Here is a 24,298-nt window from a genome sequence, read left to right as displayed (position 1 = left end):
GGACGTACTACATCCGCCATTTTGTCATGGTCACGTGACCTACCTGCGTCAGTTACGTCGCCTCACTTCCATTCATGAATTCTCTCACGGGGCATTATGGGATAGCACAGCGTGCATGGCATGCGCACTCCAGAATCTCGCCGGAAGTAATAAGTCATCCGGGTACTTCTCACATACTAATTTTCGAATTCTATGAATTTGGACGCTACTTGGCTCGCATACTGATTTTAGCGTACTATATAGTATGGAAGTATGCGGTTTCGGACGCAGCCCCTGTCTACATGCCTAACTGCATTCAGCTGCTGCCATGTGATTGGCCGATCAGAAATTTGCGTTAACGAGCAGTTGGACAGGCGTACCTAATAAAATGGCCGATAAGTGTATACACACACACACATTAGATATTTTGTATTAATGTAACTTTACAAGACTATGTGTATATATATATATATATATATATATATATATATATATATATATATATATATATATATATATATATATATATAGTGTATATATATATATAAAAAGCATAATTTTACCATGTGATCATTTTGTAGGGAGTGTGTTTAAAATAATAATGAACTATTTACAAGCATAAATGAATACAATAGAACAAAAATAGATATGAAATGGTGCTTTATGATTTTCTGGATAATCTAACAATATTACATTGTTAAACAACAATGTAATGTAATGAAATAATGTAATCAAATGTAAAATACCCTTCATTGTAATGAAAAAATACAATTATTCTTTGTTAAAGCAACACATTTCATCATTTCTTGTACCCAAATGGTTTAAATTAGCTTGAAATCTTACATGTGCCTTAAAAATGCATTTGTAGTAGGGTTAAACTTTGCTATTTATATCACTGTTAAACTATTTTTTACTATCCTGGTTAATTATAAATCACAACTAATTAAAGTCACAACATTGATTTGACTATTGCACATTTCCACATTGTAATTTCGATGCTGAAACGAGCTATTGTGCAGCCCTAATTCACTGCCCCTTATCTTATTGCCATGGTACACTTCAAATAAAAATAAAAGAAGAAAAATTGCTTATTATTTAATTACCCTGAAGTGGTTTTAAACCTTAACAAACTTCTTTACTCTGTTAAACACTAAAGGAAGATATTTTGGACTGAGGCGAAAACCTGTAAACGTTGACTTCCATAGTGGGAAAACAAACACTATGGAAATCAATGGTTATGCTGAAAACTTACAGTATTTTTCTAAATATCTTCTTTTGGGTTTAATAGAACAGAATAGAATAGAAAAGTTAATGATGACAGAATTTTCATTTTTGTTGAAATATACCTTTAAGGGGATGTCCCAAAAAATTGGGAACTTAGAGGGCAGTAGTTAAAAGCCTATAGTAGAAATCTGGAAGGAAGTTTACTCATCCGGTTTAAACTGGAAGCTTTATAGAAATGTGCAAATGCTGACCTGTACATGTCATACTTGACATCGGTTCTGCGGGTTTTGGAGGGTTCGTACTCCTCAGGTGGCATATAGATGACTGTGCCTCCCATTTCAGCAGGTTTGGAGCCAGAGCCTTTGGTGATCGAGAGCTGACGCCATTTAGACAAGCCAAAATCGGCAATCTGTTCACAAAAACAGACCAGATAAACTTTAGATAAAGAAGATACAACAAAGTATGCAAATCTTAAAAAACAAAAATATACAGTTGAAGTCTTTTTTCGCCCCCCTGTTTATTTTTTTTCCACAATTTCAGTTTAACAGAGATAATATTTTTTTTCCAACACATTTCTAAAAATAACAGATTTAACTAATTTTAATAACAGATTTATTTGATCTTTGCCATGATAACTGTAAATAATATTTGACTAGATATTTTTCAAGACACTTCTATACAGCTTAAAGTGACATTTAAAGCCTTAACTAGAGTAATTAGGTTAACTAGGCAGGTTAGGGTAATTAGGCAAGTTATTGTATAACAATGGTTTATTTGTAAACTATCGAGAGAGAAAAATTAGCTTAAAGGGGCTAATCATTTTGTCCTTAAAATGGTGTTCAAAAAATAAAAAAACTGCTTTTCTTCTAGCTGAAATAAATCAAATAAGACTTTCTCCAGAAGAACAAAATATTATCAGACATACTGTGAAAATATACTTGTTCTGATAAACATAATTTGGGAAATAAAAAAATGTAAAAAAAAAAAAAAAAAAAAAGGAGGGGGGAGGGGGGTTGGGTGTAATAATTCTGACATCAACTGTATGTTTAAAATGTACGCTGATTAATGGTAGAGTTGTATTAGCTATAAGGTTTTCGTTTGCAGGTTTAAAAACCATTTTTAAAAACAATTGTGTCTTTTTAACATTGTTATGTTACTAAAAATACTTTTCGAAATTACAACTACAGTGAAAGGAGATCTGAGTGTTAAAAGGCTGGAAATCTGAAAGGTTTTTAGTAAATAAGGAACCAATGTTGGGTAAAGTTACTTTTAATAGATAAATAATTGATAATATTATATAATATATAATATATATAATAGTAATAGATTTTGCGTTGGTCTGGCCTTGCCTGCTGATGTTTGTAATAATATATTTGTAAAAACTATCAATAATTTTAAAAGATTTAAAGCCCTTTCACACCAAAATTCTAATTTGAAGCGAAAAGCTCAGGATGAGAGAAATATTGACTGATTTTTAATATGGTATATGCAGAGCTATTGCTTCTTTCCTTACTGATAAACTTCCAAGAAATGGTTAATGTGACTTTTTTCCATTCTATACGGTTCCTTTTACAGCATCGATGTTGTATTGTAATTAAAATACAATCAGTTAAATAGACTTTGACATTCATTTAGTTGTTCAAGCATAAAACGAGACGAAAAGCCTTTTACTCGCATGTGGCTGTCAGTATTAGCAGACTAGCGCAGAAGCTCCATTGTATATACCGAGGTAAAACAAATGTTCATATTTTAAAGACATAATGGAATTTACCTCAGGGCTTCTTGTACATTCTTTTTTTTATAACTTTAATTTTTATTGATTTTTTAGTAGGTCATAATTGATTACAATCAAATGCAATTTTACAAATAGTAGAAAAGGCTAATTTGAGTCAGATATGACAAGCCATTTCAATAACAAGCAAATAACTAGAACAAAAAAAAAAAAAAACAACAACAACAAAACAATAATAGATAAATAAATAAAATAAGATAGAAACAGAGCCTGTGTTGAGAATACTGTAGAAAAATAAATAATTAAATAAAAAAAATAAAAAAAACATGGTTTATACAAAAAGGAAGGCAATTGGGTACATAAGAATAGGCACAGTTGACTTATATGTCTGAAACTTAAGCGAGTACAGTCTGAGAGCCAGTCCCTAATGATTTGTCAATGTAAATTATCCATTTTTGCCATCTTTTGGCATACAAGTCCACCTTCAAACGTAACACACCAGTCATATGTTCCAATGTCCTTATTTCCTGAATTACATCAAGCCATTGTTGTTGTTTAGGTGAATCAGGCTTATACCAGCTTCTGGTTATGGTTTTCCTGGCTGCTGTAAGGAGTATTTTTACCAGGTATCGATCCTCCTGAAGTGTAACCAGTGAAATATGACCCAAGTACAGGACAATGCATGTAAATGGAATCTCATACCCAAGCACCTTTGTTAAGGTTAAGTGCACATCATTCCAAAATGGCTTCAGTTTTTCGCATCCCCAAAAAATGTGTGTATGGTGTGCTTCTAAGCAGCCACATTCTCTCCAACATTGCTGGGGTGTAGAAGAAGCTTTACTGCTGATTTTAGGTGTTATAAAGAATCGTACCAAATTCTTCCAATTGAATACCCTCAGTTGTTGTGAGCTTGTGGAGGAATGTTGAATTTCGCACATATCTAACCATACCTCTGGTAGAATTTCTACATTCAATTCTTTTTCCCACCTTGATTTAAGGTATAATGTTGAGTTGGTTTTACTTTCCATAATACTTACGTAAAAACTAGAGATTATTTTTGCACATTTACTATCTGATTTGTAAGCATTCATCATAATCTTTACAACTGGACTAATTTCGTGTGACGTTTCCATTTTTATTTCTCTGTAAAAATAATCTCTGAATTGTATAAACCTAAATAAGTCCCGATTAGTAAGAGAAAGTTTTTCTTTGAGTGTTTGGAAAGTCTGTAATTCCTTGTTTTCCAATACTGTACATATTGCACTAATACCTTTTGTTGCCCATTGCTTAAATGTGGCGTCGCTTTCACCTGGTTTAAATTGAGTGTCAAAGGCTATCCATCGAAGAACTTTTTGGTCTTTGCTTAATTTAAATTGTCTAGCAAACTCAAACCAAAACTCCACTGCTCCAGAGGTTATTGAATCCAATTGACTTTTGACTACCGAAGGGATTTCTTTTTCTCCAAGAATTGACTGAATCTGATAACCCACCGTATATGTCTCAATTTCTTTCCATCTGGCAAAATAATTGTTGTTACACCAAAGAAAAAGTGGACGGAACTGAGCTGCGTAAAAATAATCTTTGAGATTCGGCAGGGCCATTCCTCCTTTTTGCTTGGACAACTGGAGTGTTGTGTATCTTATTCTAGGCTTCTTTCCATCCCAAATAAACCTGGAAATAAGTTTGTTCCAGATTGTAAACTGATGTTTAGGTATCTCTATTGGCAGGGCTTGAAATAGGTATAGTAATCTAGGTAATATGTTTGTTTTGATGACGTTTATCTTACTAGCAAAATCCAATGGGTAGGTAGACCACCGATCCATATCGCTTTTAATACTCTGGTTAATCACATTATAGTTTGCACCGTACAGACTACTCAGGTTTTTTGTAATAATCACCCCTAAATATTTTATTTCTTTCATGTCCCATTTTAAATTATATCTATGTCTGATTTCCTCAGAAGGTTTGTAATTAAATGACAAAAGTTGTGTCTTCGCAATATTTAGTTTGTACCCAGCAAAGAAGTTAAATTCGTCGAGGAACTCCATCAGTACAGGGAGGGAAGCCTCAGGATCTGTTAAATGTATCAAGACATCGTCTGCAAATAAACTAATTAAATGGTCTTTATGTCCTATTGTAATGCCTTGTATTTGTTCATGTTGACGAATTGCCTGGGCCAGGGGTTCAATATAAACAGCAAATAATGTGGGACTAAGGCAACAGCCCTGTCTAGTTCCTCTTTGTAAACTAAACGATGGAGATAATGACCCATTAATTTTTATTTTGGCTGTAGGTTGTTGGTAAAGAGATCTAATTATATTTACAAAATGTTTATTGAAGCCGAATCTAACCAAAGTTTGGTAAAGAAATTCCCAGTTGACCCGATCAAAGGCCTTTTCGGCATCCAGACTTAGTAATACTGCTGTCTTATTTTCCCTTTCTATTTTATCTATAAGATGCAGCGTCCTCCTAATATTATCATGTGTTTGACGGCTTTTTATGAATCCTGTCTGATCCTCGTCAATTAATTCAGGAAGGATAGTCTCTAATCTTTTGGCTATAATTGATGTATATATCTTATAATCTATATTAAGAATTGAAATGGGCCTATAATTGCAGCTAAATTCCCTGTCCTTACCCTCCTTTGGGAGTACTGAGATGATAGCCTCGTTCCATGAAGGTGGAAGTTTACATTCTGTTTTAATCCAGTTAAATGTTTTTAACAGAAGTGGGGCTAGTATTTCTTTAAAAGTTTTATACCACTCGGCTGGAAAGCCGTCGCTACCTGGTGTTTTAGATGTTTTTAGTCTCCCAATCGCATTATTTATCTCTTCTAGTGTGAAATCTGCTGTAATGAAATCATTTTGTATTTTGCCTATACTTGGTAAATCTAGTTCATTAAGAAAATTTCTTGTCGCTTCCATTTTAGAGTTAGAAGCATCCGTATACAGTTGTTTATAATAATTTAGAAAAATGTCCTCTATTTTCTGTGGATGATAAACCAAATTATTTGTTTGTGGGTCTCGTATTCTATGAATAGTGCTATCAACTTCTTGTTTACGTAAGCGTCGGGCAAGCAATTTTGCTGCTTTAGGGCCGGATTCGTAGTATGTCTGCTTATAGAATCGAGCTTTCTTCTCAACATCTTGTTCCAACAGGCTGTTAATCTGTTTCCTTATTTGCTGCATACGTGATAGTAGGTTTGGATCCCTGTTTATTTTGTGTTGTTGCTCCACATTTAATAAGTCTGATGTTAGGGTATTGTACTCCTTAATTCTCTTTTTTTTATTTTGCGCTGATAGTGCAATCAAATTCCCACGCATCACAGCCTTCAATGAGTCCCATACTATGGATGGGTCTACCTCTCCATTATCATTTATCCTAATATATTCTTTTATATTTAATTTTATCTGTTCTGTATTTGCTTTGTTATTTAACAAACCCACATTCAACCTCCAACCTGTCTTTCTCTTCCTTCCTTCTATTTGAACTGTCAGGTACAAAGCGCTGTGGTCAGAGACCTCAGCTACTCCAATGCTACAATCTTTCACCCTATAACAGTCATTTTTTGGCATAAAAAAATAATCAATCCTAGAGTATGTACGGTGGGGAGCTGAGTAATGAGTGTAGTTTTTGAGAGATGGATTAATATGTCGCCAGACATCGCAGTATCCTATGTCATCCCAGGCTGTGTTAATTAATTTTGATATTTTGCTCCCATTTCTTTTGCTATTAGTTGTGTCTAAATGGTGGTTTAGTACCACATTGAAATCTCCACCACATATACAAATACCCTCTGCTTCCAGTACAATTACATCCATTAATGATTTGAAGAACAGTTTACTAGTATCGGGTGGAGCATACACATTTACTAAAGTTATTAACTCCTCTTCAATTTTACCCTTAACAATAAGATATCTCCCATCCTTTTCTTTTATTTCCTTATATAATTCGAATTTAAATTTATTAGCAACAAGAATAGCAATTCCCCTTCTATGTGAATGCTCATATGAATTGTAATAAGTATTTTTAAAGCCAAATCTCTTTAATTTCTCATGCTCTTGTTGAGAGAGATGAGTTTCTTGCATAAAAATAATATCTGCTTTCTCTTTTTTAAATTTTGTCAATACCTTTGACCTTTTAATTGGGTTACCCAAACCGTTCACGTTTAAAGACATTAGCTTAACCTCAGTAGACTGTACCATCATCAAAAAGAGTCATTCTTACACCACTATGTTTCCACAGGCAAACCTTAAATAAAATAAACTGTAACACAGAAACAAGCCAAGAACTGCTTAGAACAAGCATTATAACAGAAAAGAATAAAGACTTCCAAAGTCTGAAGAACGTTCTCACGTTTTCAGTTGAGGAGGGGGAAATCCTCTCTCCCGGAAAGGGCCCCCTCACCAATGAGTCCGCTACAGAGTGTATCATAGATCACTTACGTGTGTCCAATGGCACAGCTGACCTCGTCATCCCGCCAGCCGGCGCACATACATTAAACATCATTATGTAAAGGGTTGCTATAATGCGGGTTTTTAAACATTGCTGCGACCATGTTCAAATTCCCGTAGGCGTTCTTTAGCTCTTCTGGCAGTGTCCACACTCGTGGTTGATCCCACTCGCTGCCACGATGTAGCCCGCTGGAGACGATCCAACAGGTGGCTCTTACCCGGCGGTCTCACGGGCATCTCCACGCTGTATCCCCGCCGACGCAGCTCCTGCGCTGCCTCCCCAGCACTGCCGTACACCTGCACTCCTTCTTCCCAGTGAATGCGTATCCGATTGAAGGGCGTCTGAAAACGGATGCCCTTTTCTTTAAGAGCCTTTTTAATATTGGCGTACGCTTTGCGCTGATGGAGAACGGTGGCTGTATAGTCATGGTCGAAAAACAGCGGTTTATCTTCCATCATGATTTTCTTTCGCCAGGCTTTTTGAATAACCATCTCCTTGATGCTGTACTGCTGGAAATTTACTATAATGGACCTCGGACGCGAGTTTGGGCCCGGTCTAGGCGCCAGGGCTCTGTGCGCGCGTTGTATTTGCAAGTCCACATCGCCGAGCTCAAATTCGGAGCGGAGCATTTTTTCAACAAATTCTATCACCGAGCCTTGTTCAGCGTTCTCTGGTACACCATGGATCCTGATATTGTTTCGTCGAGCCCTCGATTCAATATCGTTCAACCTGTCTTCTAGTTTCTGTTGATCCTTTATTGCCTGTTGAAGGGCGGAGTTGGCCTCCGCACTCCATGTTTCGGTGTCATCGATCCGCGTCTCCATCTCGTTAATTTTCCTACCGTGTTCTTGCATGGTTAGCATGTTCGTTGAAAGTTGCTGGTTAACTTCTTGTTTGAACTCAATGAACTCTTCTCTCATATCATGCTTAATTTCGTCTTTGAATGTTTTTAAGACTTCCTTAAGTTCCGACTTCAGATCGCTGATCTGTTTGCTTAAGGTTTCAAGCCCCGTGGACACATTCTCAGATGTTGATTCGCCTCCATTTTGTCGGTCCTCTTCTTCCCGCATGTCGTCCTCCTCGTCTAGGCCTGCACGGTGTGGGTGGTTACTCGTTGTACTTTGCGCCCCTTTACCTCTGCCTTTCTTTCCCCCCGTCATATCAATGAAGGAAAATCACTTTTTAAAAATCTAAAATAATTACACGGGGGTAAATATAACGCCGACTTGCGAGAGCTAAGCGCTCAACCTGCCATTTCCCTCTGCAGCCAAACCGGAAGTCGGCTTCTTGTACATTCTGAGATCCACTTTATATCGGTTATCACTCAGACAGTTGAGGTTGCTGATTTTTAAAGTAAACAGACCTTAAATGCGCCGATATTGTAACAGTATACAGTTCAACGTTAGTGCTTGACTCAGGTTACTGACTAATTAAAAGTCATTCTGCATATACCTTATTAGTGCTGCTGGGCAAAAATTTAAATCGTATCCAAAATAAAAGTTAGTTTTTGACTTGTGTCTACTGTTTATATTTATTATGTATATATGAATACACACATGCATTCATATATTTGAGAATATGTTTATTTATATTTAGATATAAAATATATGTATATGTAACAATTTATTTTTATTCATTCATTTTCCTTTGGCTTAGTCTCTATTTGAGAGGTCTTCACAGTGGAATGAACTGCCAACTTTTCTATGCTTTACGCAGCAGATGCCCTTCCAGCCTCAACCCAGTACTGGGAACCACCCATAAACACTCATTTACACACGCAGTCATACACTACGGCCAATTAATAAATCAAATTCACCTATAGTGCATGTCTTTGTACTGTGGAAGAAACCGGAGCACCACGTCAACACGCGGAATACACGCAAACTCCACACAGTAATGCCAACTGGTCTAGCAGAACTCAAACCAGTGACCTTGCTGTGAGGCGAAAGTGCGAACCACTAGGCCACCATGCCGCCCCTAACAATTTGTTTAAAAATTGAATTATCCATGTAACAAAATTTTGTATCATTTTGTTTTTATGTGTGTCTATCACATATAGATGATTAATATATTTAACACACAATTATAATGATAAAACTTTATTTTAGATACGATTAATCTTTGATCAGCACTCAATTTAATTTAACTAAAAAAATATAATAAATAAACTACAGTGTGTATGTGAAGATTCAGCTCAAAATACCCCACAAATAATGTTTTGTAACCATTCAAAACTGCCCCTTTTAAGTTTTGATTGAAATTGTGCCGCTTTGGTGACTGTCGCTTTAAATTCAAGTGAGATTGTGCTCTTTTCAAAAGAAGGCGGAGCTACATATGCCTACCTGCTTGTTAAGTGATTACGTGTTGGTGACGTATGTAATACTCTTTCCGGGTCCAAGCAGCCATTCATTTGAGTGGATTATGCCCATCACGCATTAAAGTTAATTTTATATAAAATCATAGTGTACACAACAATTTCTGGGCTTGCTACATAACAAATACCAAAATTTTAACAATTTATAAAAAAACGAATCACTTTCTGGCCATCGGATATTAGGCACGGACATATATATAGCGATCGTGATTTTCGAAAGTATTAAATCGCTTTGAAAACGTTTATTATTACCATTTCATGAGTCTCCCTATTCAGTTGAATAGAGCGCTTGGACCCGGAAGCCGCTTCGCGTGATGTCACACTTAATAAGCAGACAAGACTTACATCCTATGCTAATGAGGAAGAGATGGTCACTAATAGGTGTGGCTTACCCCCTCTGATAACAAAGTGAGAATGTCGATATATATATATATATATATATATATATATATATATATATATATATATATATATATATATATATATATATATATATATATATATATATAGACATGTCACACAACACATGGACATGACCTCAATCATTTTTGTTGATGTATACATACCATACATACATACATACATACATACATACATACATACATACATACATACATACATATATATATATATACACGTACATATACATATACATACATATACATACATATACATACATATACATATACATATATACATATACATCAACAAATACGATTGCGGTCATGTCCATGTGTTGTGTGACAAGTCGATATATTGATTATTGTGACAGGCCTAGCCAATAGTCATTCAATCATTCATTTTCTTTTCGGCTTAGTCCCTTTATTATTCCTGGGTCGCCACAGCGGAATGAACCGCCAACCTTTCCAGCACAGATGCCTTTCCAGCTGCAACCCATCTCTGGGTAAAATCCATACATACTAATTCACACTCATACACTATAGACAAATTAGCCTACCCAATTCACCTGTACCACATGTCTTTGGACTGTGGAGGAAACCGGAGCACCCGGAGGAAACCCACGCGAACGCAGGGAGAACATGCAAACTCCACACAGAAAGGCCAACTGACCCAGTTGAGGCTCGAACTAGCAACCTTCTTGCTGTGAGGCGACAGCACTACCTACTGCACCACTGTGCCGCCCCCTAGCCAATAGAATTTATTATTATGATTCAGCTTTTCCAGCCAATAGCAGAACAGCAACTAAAGGGGAGGTGAGAATAAGGACAGTAAGGCCCTATCTGATTGGTCAAATTCAGCAAAACAAACAACCAATGCATGAAATAAGTGTAAGTTATCACACTTGTCTGTGATAGTATATGCAGTATTTGTATAATCTTGATAATGATTTAGTGCAGCCCTAATAAAGATAACACAAAAAGTGTCACTCTGCCTTTAAAATACATCAGTTGCTAGTAATTAGCAAGTTGTAGAAGAAAAAAAGAAAAATTAATTGCATATCGCGATAACGGTTCTTTTCGATATACACTCACCGGCCACTTTATTCGGTACACCTTACTAGTACTGGGTTGGACCCACTTTTGCCTTCAGAACTGCCTTAATCCTTCGTGGCATAGATTCAACAAGGCACTGGAAATATTCCTCTGAGATTTTGCTCCATATTGACATCATAGCATCAGGCAGTTGCTGCAGATTTGTCAGCTGCACATCCATGATGAGAATCTCCTGTTCCACCACATCCCAAAGGTGCTCTATTGGATTGAGGATCTAGTGAGTGTGGAGGCCATTGGAGTACAGGGAACTCATGTTCAAGAAACCAGTCTGAGATGCTTCGCACTTTATGACATGGCATGTTATCCTGCTGGAAGTAGCCATCAGAAGATGGGTACACTGTGGTCATAAAGGGATGGACTTGGTCAGCAACAATATTCAGGTATGCTGTGGCGTTGACATGATGGTTAATTGGTACAAATGGGCCCAAAGTGTGCCAAAAACATATCCCCTGCCTAAACCATTACTCCACCACCAGCCTGAATCATTGACTGAAGGCAGGATGGATCCGTGCTTTCATGTTGTTGACGCCAAATTCTCATCCTACCATCCGAACATTGCTGCAGAAATCGAGACTTATTAGACCAGGCAACGTTTTTCCAATCTTTTGTCTTCAAATTTTTGTGGGCCTGTGTGAACTGTAGCCTTAGTTTCCTGTTCTTAGCTGACATCAGTGGCACATGGTGTGAACTTCTGCTGCTGTAGCCCATCTGCCTCAAGGTTCAACGTGTTCAGAGATGCTCTTCTCCATACCTCAGTTATAACAAGTGGTTATTTGAGTTACTGTTGCCTTTCTGTCAGCTTGAACCAGTCTGGCCATTCTCTTCTGACATCAAGGCATTTGCGCACACAGAACTGACGCTCACTGGATATTTTCTCTTTTTTGGACCATTCCCCTAGAGATGGTTGTGTGTGAAAATCCTAGTAAATCAGCAGTTTCTGAAATACTCAGACCAGCCCGTCTGGCACTATCAACCATGCCACATTCAAAGTCACTTAAATCATCTTTCTTCCCCATTCTGATGCATGGGTTGAACTGCAGCAGATCGTCTTGACTATATCTACATGACTAAATGCATTGAGTTGCTGCCATATGATTGGCTGATTAGAAATTTGTGTTAACGAGCAGTTGGATAGGTGTACCTAATAAAGTGGCCAGTGAGTGTATATTGTGCAGCTCTATTAAAGATACCACTCTCTCTGTTGCTCTCAGTTGCTAGTAATCAGCAAGTTGTACTGAAAAGAAGAACAAAAAATAAGTGCTAAAAAAAATTCAGTTTGGGAAACCAAGCGCACAAACCTTAACATGGTACTCCCCATCCATCAGGATGTTCTGAGTTTTGAGATCGTGGTGTAGAAGTGGCGGAGACATATTGTGGAGGAAATTGACTCCAAGAGCAATCTCATAAAGTATACGAAGTCTCAAAGGCCAAGCCACCGCTGGGTATATATCCTTCTGTAATGTCAAAAGAAAAAAACAGATGTCACAAAAAAAGTGAAACTGCGCATTACTCAAAATGCATTGTTCATTATGCTAATACTTCAAGACTAAACAGGAAGTGTGCCATGCAATAGTAAAGTTCTGTTATACCTCATGTAGGAGCTCATCCAGCGATCCGTTGGTCATGTACTCGGTTATGATGCAAAAGAACTCGGGTTCATTACACACCCCAAAGATCTGGATGATGTGGTTAAATCGAGCTTTGTGAAGCACTTCAGCTTCCTTCAGTAAACAATTTCTTTCCCTTTAAAAAAGAAAGAAAAAAAAAATTAGACAAGAGCAGTTGGGGTTGCTCTAACAGGTTCACGTGTATTTTGATTTGGACTTTCATTCTGTTTTATTTAATTCTTCCATGAACTTGGAAATCTTCAATGAAAAATAAAAGGTAACAAAAAAACAAACAAACCAATGTTTTTAAATGCAACAAAGAATAGTACACCCAAAAATGAAAATCTACTCATCATTTACTCGCCCCCAAACTGGTTATAAACCTTTGAGTTTCTTTCTTCTGTTGACAATAACACTAAAAACAATATTTTGAAGAAAGCTGAAAATCCGTAACCATTGACTTCCATTGTAGGAAATCAGATACTATGGAAGTCAATGATTCCCGTTTTAGAACATGTTTCAAGATATATGCTTTTGTGTTCAACATAAAGCACTATCCCTTTAATGTTACAGCATACAGTCATACAAAATGTTTTTAACACATATGTGTTGTCATATTTTGTCATTACAAACCAACAAGAAACTCAAAATACATCAAAAGGTTATATGATACTCTTTATACACTTATATACACTAATACTATAACATTATATGGAAATAAGAAAAAAAATTTCTCCACTTATTTAACAAAAACACTACAAATAGTTAAATTCACATGAATTTCTGCAAGAAATCTTTATAAACTTTGGCACATCAGTGTTTGAGTGCAATGTTTTCTTGAGAGAAACAGAAATCTCACAGGTAGGCATGGTGGGCCGGTATAAGATTCTGACAGTATTGTGATTGCTGCTCTAAAATATGTTCTTTTAAATGTTTGTGTAAAAAAAACTAAATGTTTTTCCCTTTGAACGCAATATATATATATATATATATATATATATATATATATATATATATATATATATGGATAGATGGATAGATGGATAGATGGATAGATGGATAGATGGATAGATGGATAGATAGATAGATAGATAGATAGATAGATAGATAGATAGATAGATAGATAGATAGATAGATAGATAGATTTTTTTGAGAAACATTTCAAATGCTTTGGAACAGTTAACATGTCAGGCTCGATTAATCAAACGAATCATTGACTTCAGCTGTCTTTATTAAACATAAATAAAAAAAAACAATGATACACACTCTCATTCACACACTACGGCCAATTTAGCCTATCCAATTTACGTGTACCACATGTCTTTGGACTTCTGGGGGAAACCGGAGCACCCAGAGAAAGCCCACTGGAACACAGGGAGAACATGCAAACTCCACACAGAAATGCCAACTGACCCAGCCAAGGCTCGAACAAGCGACCTTCTTGCTGTAAGGCCACATCGCTACCCACTGCGCCAACCCGCAGGGATGGATTTAGTGATTGCGGGGGCCCCCCAAGCAATTCTAGCCATGGGGCCTAAAACGCACCTTTTGTACTTTAATTTATTTTTAAATTTTATTTTTAATTTTATTTATTTTTATATTGATTTATTTTGCTTACATCACTCAATCACTCCTTTTCTACATTTTTTCTTAATGCAAAATACTAGTAACAAACAAAATGTAAATCTCTACAATTTTATATTAATTTGGTTAAGAGCTTTTTATAAAATAAATAAATTGAATTTGTATAATAAATAGAGCATGAACTTATACAATGTGAATACATTTTTAATGTGTGATGAGAACTTTTTCAATATTTTTTTTAAATGTATGTGGTGATGGAAATGACAGGGTGGTGATGGAAATGACAGGGTGTGGTGGAAATTACAATTAATCGGTGTTAATGTAGAGAAACAGTGGATATTTATTGGAAAAAATTATTACACTGAAAAAATTTATTCAGAAATGATTCCTTGGATTTACAATTTTTTTTATGTTAAGTAGCTGTAAACAATTTACTTGGGCAGAATTTAAACAAATTAAGTAGAATTTTATTAAATTAAAATTTATTTGTTTAACCACTTAAACTGCTACTGGGTACCGGGTCCGTGACATAATCGACTTTCGCTTTCAGATTAAAAGGGCTAGCGTTACACCAGACCCCCGTAAGGGGTGTCGTTTGAAAGTGTAGAATTTATATTTTATGCACATATGCATCACTTTGGTTTTTATTCTACTGTATAAAAGTTTTTTACATCTAAATACACAGTATTTTGGATACCCGAGCTGGGTATTGAACATTGGTTCATTTTCATATTTTTCATATGACACATGTACAAGTTATAGCTCAAATGAAAGCTCTTGCCGGTGCTCATACAGTTCTAGCATTCTTTTTACTGAATTATATTCATATGCCAAACAATTGTTGAATGAATAGCAGTGTTTCCATGGCGCAGAAATGTAAACAATACATTCATGATCAATAAGCAGCCCCAGATAGCACAGACAGCTGTTATCTCTTACCTTATGCCGTGCCCTTCAGGGCCATTCTCCTCTGTTTTTGAGGTGATGTGCATAACTAATCCTTTTATATGTCTGATGTAATCCAAACACAGTGAATTATGTTTGATCAAACAAAAGAATAGTGAAATATGAAAACAATGATCGGTCTCTGTGGCTTGTACAGCACCTCTCATCAGTTGGAATGCAATAACTTTTGCATAGATTATGGTAGAGACCTTTTTCTTTTTTCCTATGATTACAGACATGTGCAGGAACCACCAAAATTAATTTCAGCACGCTAGACCACACAGAACCTAAAAGGTGCACTTTCAAATTTGAGTTTAAAAAAAAATATATACAAAAAGCACCTCTTTTTTAGGTGTTTATTATAACAGGCAACATATACATATATTTTAAACACTTTCAATAGTGTTTCATGAAAATTCAAAGGGTTTTCTTTCAAATTATACCAATTTTTTGCATTTACACCTCTTTATGTGGATTTGGGAAGCTTTTAAATTTGGGTAGGCAAAATCCAGGCGGAAATCCCCAAAAAGCAGCAGAGTTTAAGTGGTTAAATTCAACACAAATAAATTGTTTGCAACAGTTTTGCAGACACCATTTTTTCCCAGTGTAGATTCTTAAACTCACGCGTATTAAACTCAATTTACAAAATTACTAAGCACAAACACACGTTTTTTTTTTCCACCACAGGGGGCAGTGTGGTGGTAATGACAGTGGGTGAAATGACATTTCTACATTTTATTGTGAAAAAAATAAAAGATTAGCATTTACTAGCTTTTCATGTATACAAAACACTCCTATTTACCTTAATTATTTTATTTTTTGCATTTTAAAATACACCTTTGAAGGTACAGTATGTTTGGAAATGTATTACGTTTTGTTGTTTTATTATGTTTTGTAAATGTATTACCCTATCAAGCAATATTTACCTTGATTTTTCTTAATCTTCAATTCCCTCAATCTTGAACATGTGCTCTGATGACACTATTCATTTCCATAAAAACCACCTAAATAATCTCAAAAACTTTTTAAAGCGACATTATAGCGTTGTGGTGGAAATGAAACTGATACTAATATTGATAACAGTCTCATATTAAAAACTATGAAATATTTAAATAATTTCACTAGTGCTTTATTAAGATACATTAATAGATACCAGATAAATAATCATTTATAATGTTATTTTCATTGTTGAAGTTTAAAACTGTGCGTGTGACAAGTGTGATTTTTACTCGTAAAAGTAGGTTAAATAATATGAAATAAATATAATAGAAAGCTAGTAAATTTTTAAAAGTAAGTTTTATTATTAGTTTGACAAAGAAAGAAGAATTTGAACAAAATTCTATACATTTGTGTATACATATCAAAGGACTTAAAAGTACCCATAGTTAAAGAATTACCCGATTATTTGAGGTACAGCTCATAGTAGCCAAAACTAATAGTATTTTACACTTTATAAGGGCCACAAGGCTAAAAATATATTGAAAGCTGAACAAAACGTACAGTTCCCAACTGCAGAACCAGTAAACCATGCTGTCTGACCGCATACTTAACGTATGTACGTAAGTGCAGCATAACAGTTAAGTAAGTTAACCTGATTTGCATGCACAGTATGCTTACTTACACCTGCAACTACATCCCTCTTTAGATTAGAAGCCTGAAACCATTACAGGAGTATAGAAAAAGCCCAATAAGAATGCTCTCAGATTTGGACAGTGTTCAAATGGCTAAAGTTGGCTTTATATTCGCTCATTCTGACTTTCACCTCAATGATCAGAAGTGCACTGAGTGAACTCACCTCTCACCAACCGGTGAATCCAGTTTCAAGCACTTAATCGCCACTGTGGTGCGCCAGTCACTGTGCTGCGCCCTGAACACCGTCCCGAAGCCTCCCTTGCTGATGTAGTGCAGGTCCGTTAGTTTCCGATACGGGATCACCGGTAATGTGCTGGTGAGACTGCAGATGTTGACGCAGCCGGTGTGCTCCATGTTTCTGGACATTAGGAGAAGACACGGGCCCGTTTTTGCTTCACTAAAAAGGGGAACTGAAAGCGCACTGTTACGCAGAGAGAGAAAGAGAAATCACGCTTGTATCTACATGTTGTGAATGCGGTCCAGCCTACGTACTAGATCCCCCAGAGAAGGGTACATGTCCGCTGACACCTTGTTAAAAGTGTCAGTGAATAACAGATGGAAAAGAAATGAGTGCTACAGCTCGCGCTTGGAGAAACGCCCCCAGTCCGAACAACGCATTTTACATCACGCCAGAACACACAATCCGATAATTAACAAGAGTATAGTCACGGTTTGAAGTTTATCGATGATAAAGAGTTTTTGGGATAGTAGCCAGACGCTCCTCATGTGTATGTGTGTGAATGAATTGGTCGTACTAAAACCGCAATGTTAAGATTTTTTTTGGAACCACCCGTCTAGCCCCGCCCTTAACCTGACGGGTGTTTGAACGACAGCTGAAGTGTCCAATGACAGAAGTGTTACATATCACTGATAGCCAATCCAATAGCAGAGGGCGGAACTTCTCGGAATACATTTAGGGGGGTGGAACATAGGTGGAAAACAACGCCAATCACAGGATTGCATGACTTCAGCTTCCGGGTGTCGGAACATTTATTGAAACATTTAACATTTGTTTGCAGTATTAACACTATATATCTAATAGTGGGCTAAGTACCGCAACATTTATGTTTTTACAATTTTTAACGCTTAGGTAAATGTAAATTTCCCCACGCCTTTTTAAATTTACATTATAAAATGTTTGTTTAATAGACTAAATAATTATTTAGAGTAAGAATAGAGTTTACCAAGAGTCCATGTTGAAGTTATTTTAATTTGACGCAATGCTTTAACAAATAAAACCTGTCAAAGAAGACGTTTGTCTGACTTGTGTTTTGAGCTTGACCCATGAATGGGGGATCCCATTGTGATGTAACAAAGGGAATTCCCATCATAGGACTTTCTTAAAAAACAAATCTATTCGCTCTCTTTTTTTAAATCCAAGTTGATTCCAAACTTAGCTCTATTACCTATTGGAATAATTTTGTAAGAAGTCCTAAATAGGAGTATCTGGTCATTACCTCACAAATTTTTGGTTACAAATAAGATAAAATAAATATATTTTAAACTAATTCATAAATTCTACCCGGTTAAACATTTTCTCTGTAAATTTAAAAAGGGATATTGATATAAATTGCTCTTTTTGTTCTTTGCGTTTGGGAACTAACTACTTTTTGGCGCTGTGGTTATGCATAAAAGCTTTAGTATGATGCTTTTAATAAACAAAAGGTACTCTTTAATTAAAATTTTTATTTTGAAAACTGAATTTTTGGATTTTTAAATTATGATAAATTGAATAACGAAGTTTTTGTTATTAACTTATTTATTTTGTTAATTACGTTTCATATTCATATGTAAATTTTCCAAAAAAAAAAAAAATGTTTTACTGTGTTTTATAAGGAACTGAAAAATTACTTTTGTACTATTCAGCATAGTGCTAATAGAAAGGCCAATAAAACTGTCCAACTGGGCTCTAGTTTCAAAATCTTTGATTAATGTAAAGGTCCTGCTTGCTTGTAATTTTATTTGTTTTTGTGTTTTTTTTTTTGTGCTGTTATTATTTACTTTATATTACCCTGGCATTATTTGTTCACTATATTGTCATGTACCTGTTGTTTAAAGCATAATAATAATAATAATAATAATAATAATAATAATAATAATAATAATAATAATAATAATAATAAACTTATTAAAAATATGTTTTTATAAACATTCCAGCTAAAAAACCCATTTGCCATTTATACAACAGATTAGTAACTACTGTACAAAAATACAGATCATGTTAAAAGAAAATGGGAACTGGAACTAAATACCATAATTGAAGATGAGGTCTGGATTGAGTTATGTGAAGGATGTCATAAAGGAATCAATAGTCAATTATGGAAAAAAATTTGATTGTCTAACAAAGGCCAGCTAGTGAGTGCTGTACAGGTAAACCTCTCTCCTCTGACCTCTAAAGGTACTCTAGTGACAGACGCTAGAGGCTATGGTCTTTAGCCTCCTTATTAGAGCAACCGACTCCCATCATCATCGGTTGATAACCAGCCCCGAGCAGGTTGGGTGGTGTAGGACCGGCGGGGTTACAATAACCTGATACAGTACAAGCGGTTACAAGTAACAAAACCCAATTAAACACACCATTTGCAAGCAAGACAAGCCATTCACTTACACTTATAAAATGTGACACGGGCCAGGTCTGATTTCATTAATTATCTTTCATTTTGGAGCTTTTCTCCCTCCTCAGCTGTAACTTAGATCATATTGGGTAAGTGGCTCACCTTTCAAGCCAGAGACCCGGGTTCTATCCCAGACCTTGACATCTGTGTATCATCTGTGTGTATGGAATGTATCATGTGTGCATATGTATAGGATATATCATGTTTGTATATGTATAAAGTGTACTATGTGTATAGAGTATAACGTGTGTATATGTATAGAATGTATCATGTGTTCATATGTACTGAATATATCATGTTTGTATATGTATTGAGTGTATCATGTTTGTAAATGTATAATGTGTTCATATGTAAAGAGTGTATCATGTGTGCATATGTATAGGATGTATCATGTTTGTATATGTATAGAGTGTAATGTGTGTATATGTATAGAATGTATCATGTGTGCATATGTTCTGAGGAAATCATGTTTGTATATGTATTGAGTGTATCATGTTTGTATATGTATAATGTGTATCATGTGTGCACATGTTTAGGATGTATCATGTTTGTATATGTATGGTGTCTACTATGTGTGCATATGTATGGATTGCATCGTGTGTATAAGTATAGTGTGCCACGTGTGCCTATGTATGGATTGCATCGTGACTATGTATAGAGTGTATCATGTGTGCATATGTATGGATTGCATCGTGTATTTGTGTGTATATGTATAGTGTGTACCATGTATGGAGTGCATTGTTGGTCTAGAGAGTTCATCACCTCCCAATAGCTTAGTGGTAAGTAACTCACCTTTTAAGCCAGAGACCCGGGTTCTATCCCAGGCCTTGACATCTGTGTGTATATATGTATGTATATATATATGTATATAGAGTGTATCATGTGTGCTTATGTACAGATTGTATAATGTGTTCATATATAAGAATGTATCATGGGTGCATATGTACAGGACATCTATGTATCATGTGAGTGTATATGTATAGATTGTATCATGTGTGCACATGTATAAGATGTATCATGTTTGCATATGTATGGACTGTACTATGTGTGTATATGTATAGATTGTACCAGGTGTCTATATGTATAGAGTGTTCCATGTGTGTATATACAGAGAGTGTGCCATGTATGGAGTGCATCGTTTGTTCATATGTATAGATAGTATAATGTGTTCATATGTATAGGATGTATAATGTTTGTTTATGTATGGAGTGTACTATGTGTGCATATGTATGGATTGCATTGTGTGTTTGTGTGTATATGTATGGAGTGTACCATGTATGGAGTGCATCGTTTGGCTTGTGAGTTTATCACCTCCCAGTGGCTTAGTGATAAGTGACTCACCTTACAAGCCAGAGACCTGGGTTCTAATCCAGACCTTGACATCTGTGTGTAAATAAATGTATCATGTGTATATGTTATGAGTGTGTCATGTTTGTAAATGTATAATATGTTCATACACTGATACAGTGTATCATGTGTGCATATGTATAGGATGTATCATGTTTGTATATGTATGGAATGTACTATGTGTGTATATGTATATGTATAGAATGTATCATGTGTGCATATGTTCTGAGTGTATAATGTGTTCATATGTATAGATTGTGTTCATATGTTCTGAATGTATCATGTTTGTATATTTATGGAGATTACTATGTGTGCCTATGTATAGATTGAATCGTGTGTATATGTATTGAGTGTATCATGTTGTAAATGTATAATGTGTGCGTATGTATGGATTGCATCTTATGGGTTTGCCACCTCCTAGTAGCTCAGTGGTAAGTGTCTCACCTATCAAGCCAGAGACCCGGGTTCTATTCCAGACCTTGACGTCTATGTATCATGTGTGTAAATATGTATAGAAAGTATCATGTGTGCATATGTTCTGAGCGTGTCATGTTTGTAAATGTACAATGTGTAAAGAGTGTGTCATGTTTGTATATGACTAGAGTGTACCATCTGTGCCTCTGTATGAAGTGCATCATTTGTCTTATGGGTTCATCACCTCCCAGTAGCTCAAAGGTAAATATCTCACATTTCAAGCCAGAGACCAGGATCATGTGTGTATATGAATAGAATGCAACATGTGTGCATATGTATAGGATGTATCATGTTTGTATATGTATGGAGTGTGCTTATGTATGGATTGCATTGTGCATATATGTATAGAGGGTAACGTGTGTATATGTATACAATGTATCATGTGTGCTATTTTCAGAGTGTATCATGTTTGTATATGTATTGAGTGTATCATGTTTGTAAATGTATATTGTATTCATATGTAAAGAGTGTATCATGTGTGCATATGTAAGTGGCTCATAAGTGGCTCACCTTTCAAGCCAGAGACCCGGGTTCTATCCCAGACCTTGACAACTATGTATCATGTATGTAAATATATGTATAAAATGTATCATGGTTGCATATGTTCTGGGAGTGTGTTCATATATAATGTGTTCATATGTATAGATTGTATAATGTGTTCATGTGTAAAGAGTGTACTATGTGTGCATATGTATGGATTGCATCGTGTGTATATGTATAGAGTGTGCCTGTGTATGGATTGTATCGTGTGTGTATATGTATTGAGTGTACAAACAAACAAATCCAGCTAACTGAGTAATCCACGTATGAAGAACGGACCCCTGACCTTGACATCTATGTCTCATGTGTGTTTGTATAGAGTGTAACTTGTGTGTATATATATAAAATGTATCATGTGTGCATATGTTCTGAGTACATCCTATTTGTATACGTATTGAGTGTATCATGTTTGTAAATGTATAATGTGTTCATATGTAAAGAGTATATCATGTTTGCATATGTATGGATTGCATCGTGTGTATATGTATGGAGTGTACCATGTGTGCCTATGTATGTATTGCATCATGTATATGTATAGAGTGTACCAGGTGTGTATATGTATAGAGTGTGCCATGTGTGTATATGTATAGAGTGTGCATATGTATGGAGTGCATTGTTTGTCTCATTGGTTCATTACCTCCCAGTAGCTCAGTGATAAGTGACTCACCTTTCAAGCCAGAGACCTGGGTTCTATCCCAGACCTTGACATCTATGTATCATGTGTGTAAATATATGTATAGAGTGTATCATGTGTGCATATGTTCTGAGTGTGTTATGTTTGTAAATGTATAATGTGTTCATATGTATAGATTGTATAATGTGTTCATATGTAAAGAGTGTATCCTGTATAGAGTGTGCATATGTATGGATTGCATTTTGTGTTTGTGTGTATATGTATAGAGTGTACCATGTTTGGAGTGCATCATTCATCCTGTGGGTTTATCACCTCCCAGTAGCTCAGTGGTAAATGACTCACCTTTCAAGCCAGAGACCCAGGTTCTATCCCAGACCTTGACATGTATCATGTGTGTAAATATATGTATAGAATGTATTATGTGTGAAAATGTTCAGAGTGTATCAAGTTTGTATATGTATTGAGTGTATCATGTTTGTAAATGTAAATGTATAATGTATTCATATGTAAAGAGTGTATCATGTGTGCATATGTATAGGATGTATCATGTTTGTATACGTATGGGTGTGTATATGTATAGTGTGCCACGTGTGCCTATGTATGGATTGCATTGTGTATATGTATAGAGTGTATCATGGGTGCATATGTTTGTATATGTATCATGTGTGCATATGTATGGATTGCATTGTGTGTTTGTGTGTACCATGTATGGAGTGCATCGTGTGTATATGTATAGAGTGTACCATGTATGGAATGCATAGTTTGTCTTGTGGGTTCATCACCTCCCAGTAGCTCAGTGGTAAGTGACTCACCTTTCAAGCCAGAAACCCGGGTTCTATCCCAGACCTTGCCATCTATGTATCATGTGTGTAAATATATGTATAGAATGTATTATGTGTGAAAATGTTCAGAGTGTATCAAGTTTGTATATGTATTGAGTGTATCATGTTTGTAATGTAAATGTATAATGTATTCATATGTAAAGAGTGTATCATGTGTGCATATGTATAGGATGTATCATGTTTGTATACGTATGGGTGTGTATATGTATAGTGTGCCACGTGTGCCTATGTATGGATTGCATTGTGTATATGTATAGAGTGTATCATGTTTGTATATGTATCATGTGTGCATATGTATGGATTGCATTGTGTGTTTGTGTGTATATGTATAGAGTGTACCATGTATGGAGTGCATCGTGTGTATATGTATAGAGTGTACCATGTATGGAATGCATAGTTTGTCTTATGGGTTCATCACCTCCCAGTAGCTCAGTGGTAAGTGACTCACCTTTCAAGCCAGAAACCCGGGTTCTATCCCAGACCTTGACATCTATGTATCATGTGTGTAAATATATGTATAAATTGTATAATGTGTGTGTATCATATATATAAAATGTACCATGTGTACATATGTTCTGAGTGTGTCATGTTTGTATGTGTATAATATGTTCATATGTATAGACAGTATAATGTGTTCATATGTATAGAATGTATTATGTGTGCAAATGTTCAGAGTGTATCAAGTTTGTATATGTATTGAGTGTATCATGTTTGTAAATGTATATTGTATAATGTGTTCATATGTATAGATTGTATAATGTGTTCATATGTAAAGAGTGTATCATGTTTGTATATGTATG

The 24,298-nt window shown here is 35.6% G+C and overlaps 2 protein-coding genes across 3 annotated transcripts in view; both read right to left on the bottom strand.

Annotated features, from left to right (window-relative positions):
• The window catches only part of ripk2 (receptor-interacting serine-threonine kinase 2), a 33,171-nt gene extending 15,532 nt beyond the window's left edge, over positions 1 to 17,639 (bottom strand). Inside the window, 4 exon segments of one of the 2 annotated variants that reach the window (NM_194411.2) lie at positions 1,455 to 1,612; positions 12,577 to 12,732; positions 12,868 to 13,021; positions 17,210 to 17,639. In NM_194411.2, coding sequence (NP_919392.2) covers positions 1,455 to 1,612; positions 12,577 to 12,732; positions 12,868 to 13,021; positions 17,210 to 17,412 — 671 coding nt within the window. In that variant the 5' untranslated portion in view covers positions 17,413 to 17,639. 2 annotated transcript variants of the gene reach the window in all.
• xpr1b (xenotropic and polytropic retrovirus receptor 1b) overlaps positions 1 to 24,298 on the bottom strand; it is a 573,636-nt gene that overhangs the window by 3,719 nt on the left and 545,619 nt on the right. The gene's annotated exons all lie outside the window — the stretch shown is intronic.

This window comes from Danio rerio, chromosome 2 (genome assembly GCF_049306965.1).
Source record: "Danio rerio strain Tuebingen ecotype United States chromosome 2, GRCz12tu, whole genome shotgun sequence".
Lineage (NCBI taxonomy): Eukaryota > Metazoa > Chordata > Actinopteri > Cypriniformes > Danionidae > Danio > Danio rerio.
The sequence above is the reverse complement of the archived record's forward strand: the minus strand, read 5'-3'. Positions and strand labels throughout refer to the sequence as shown.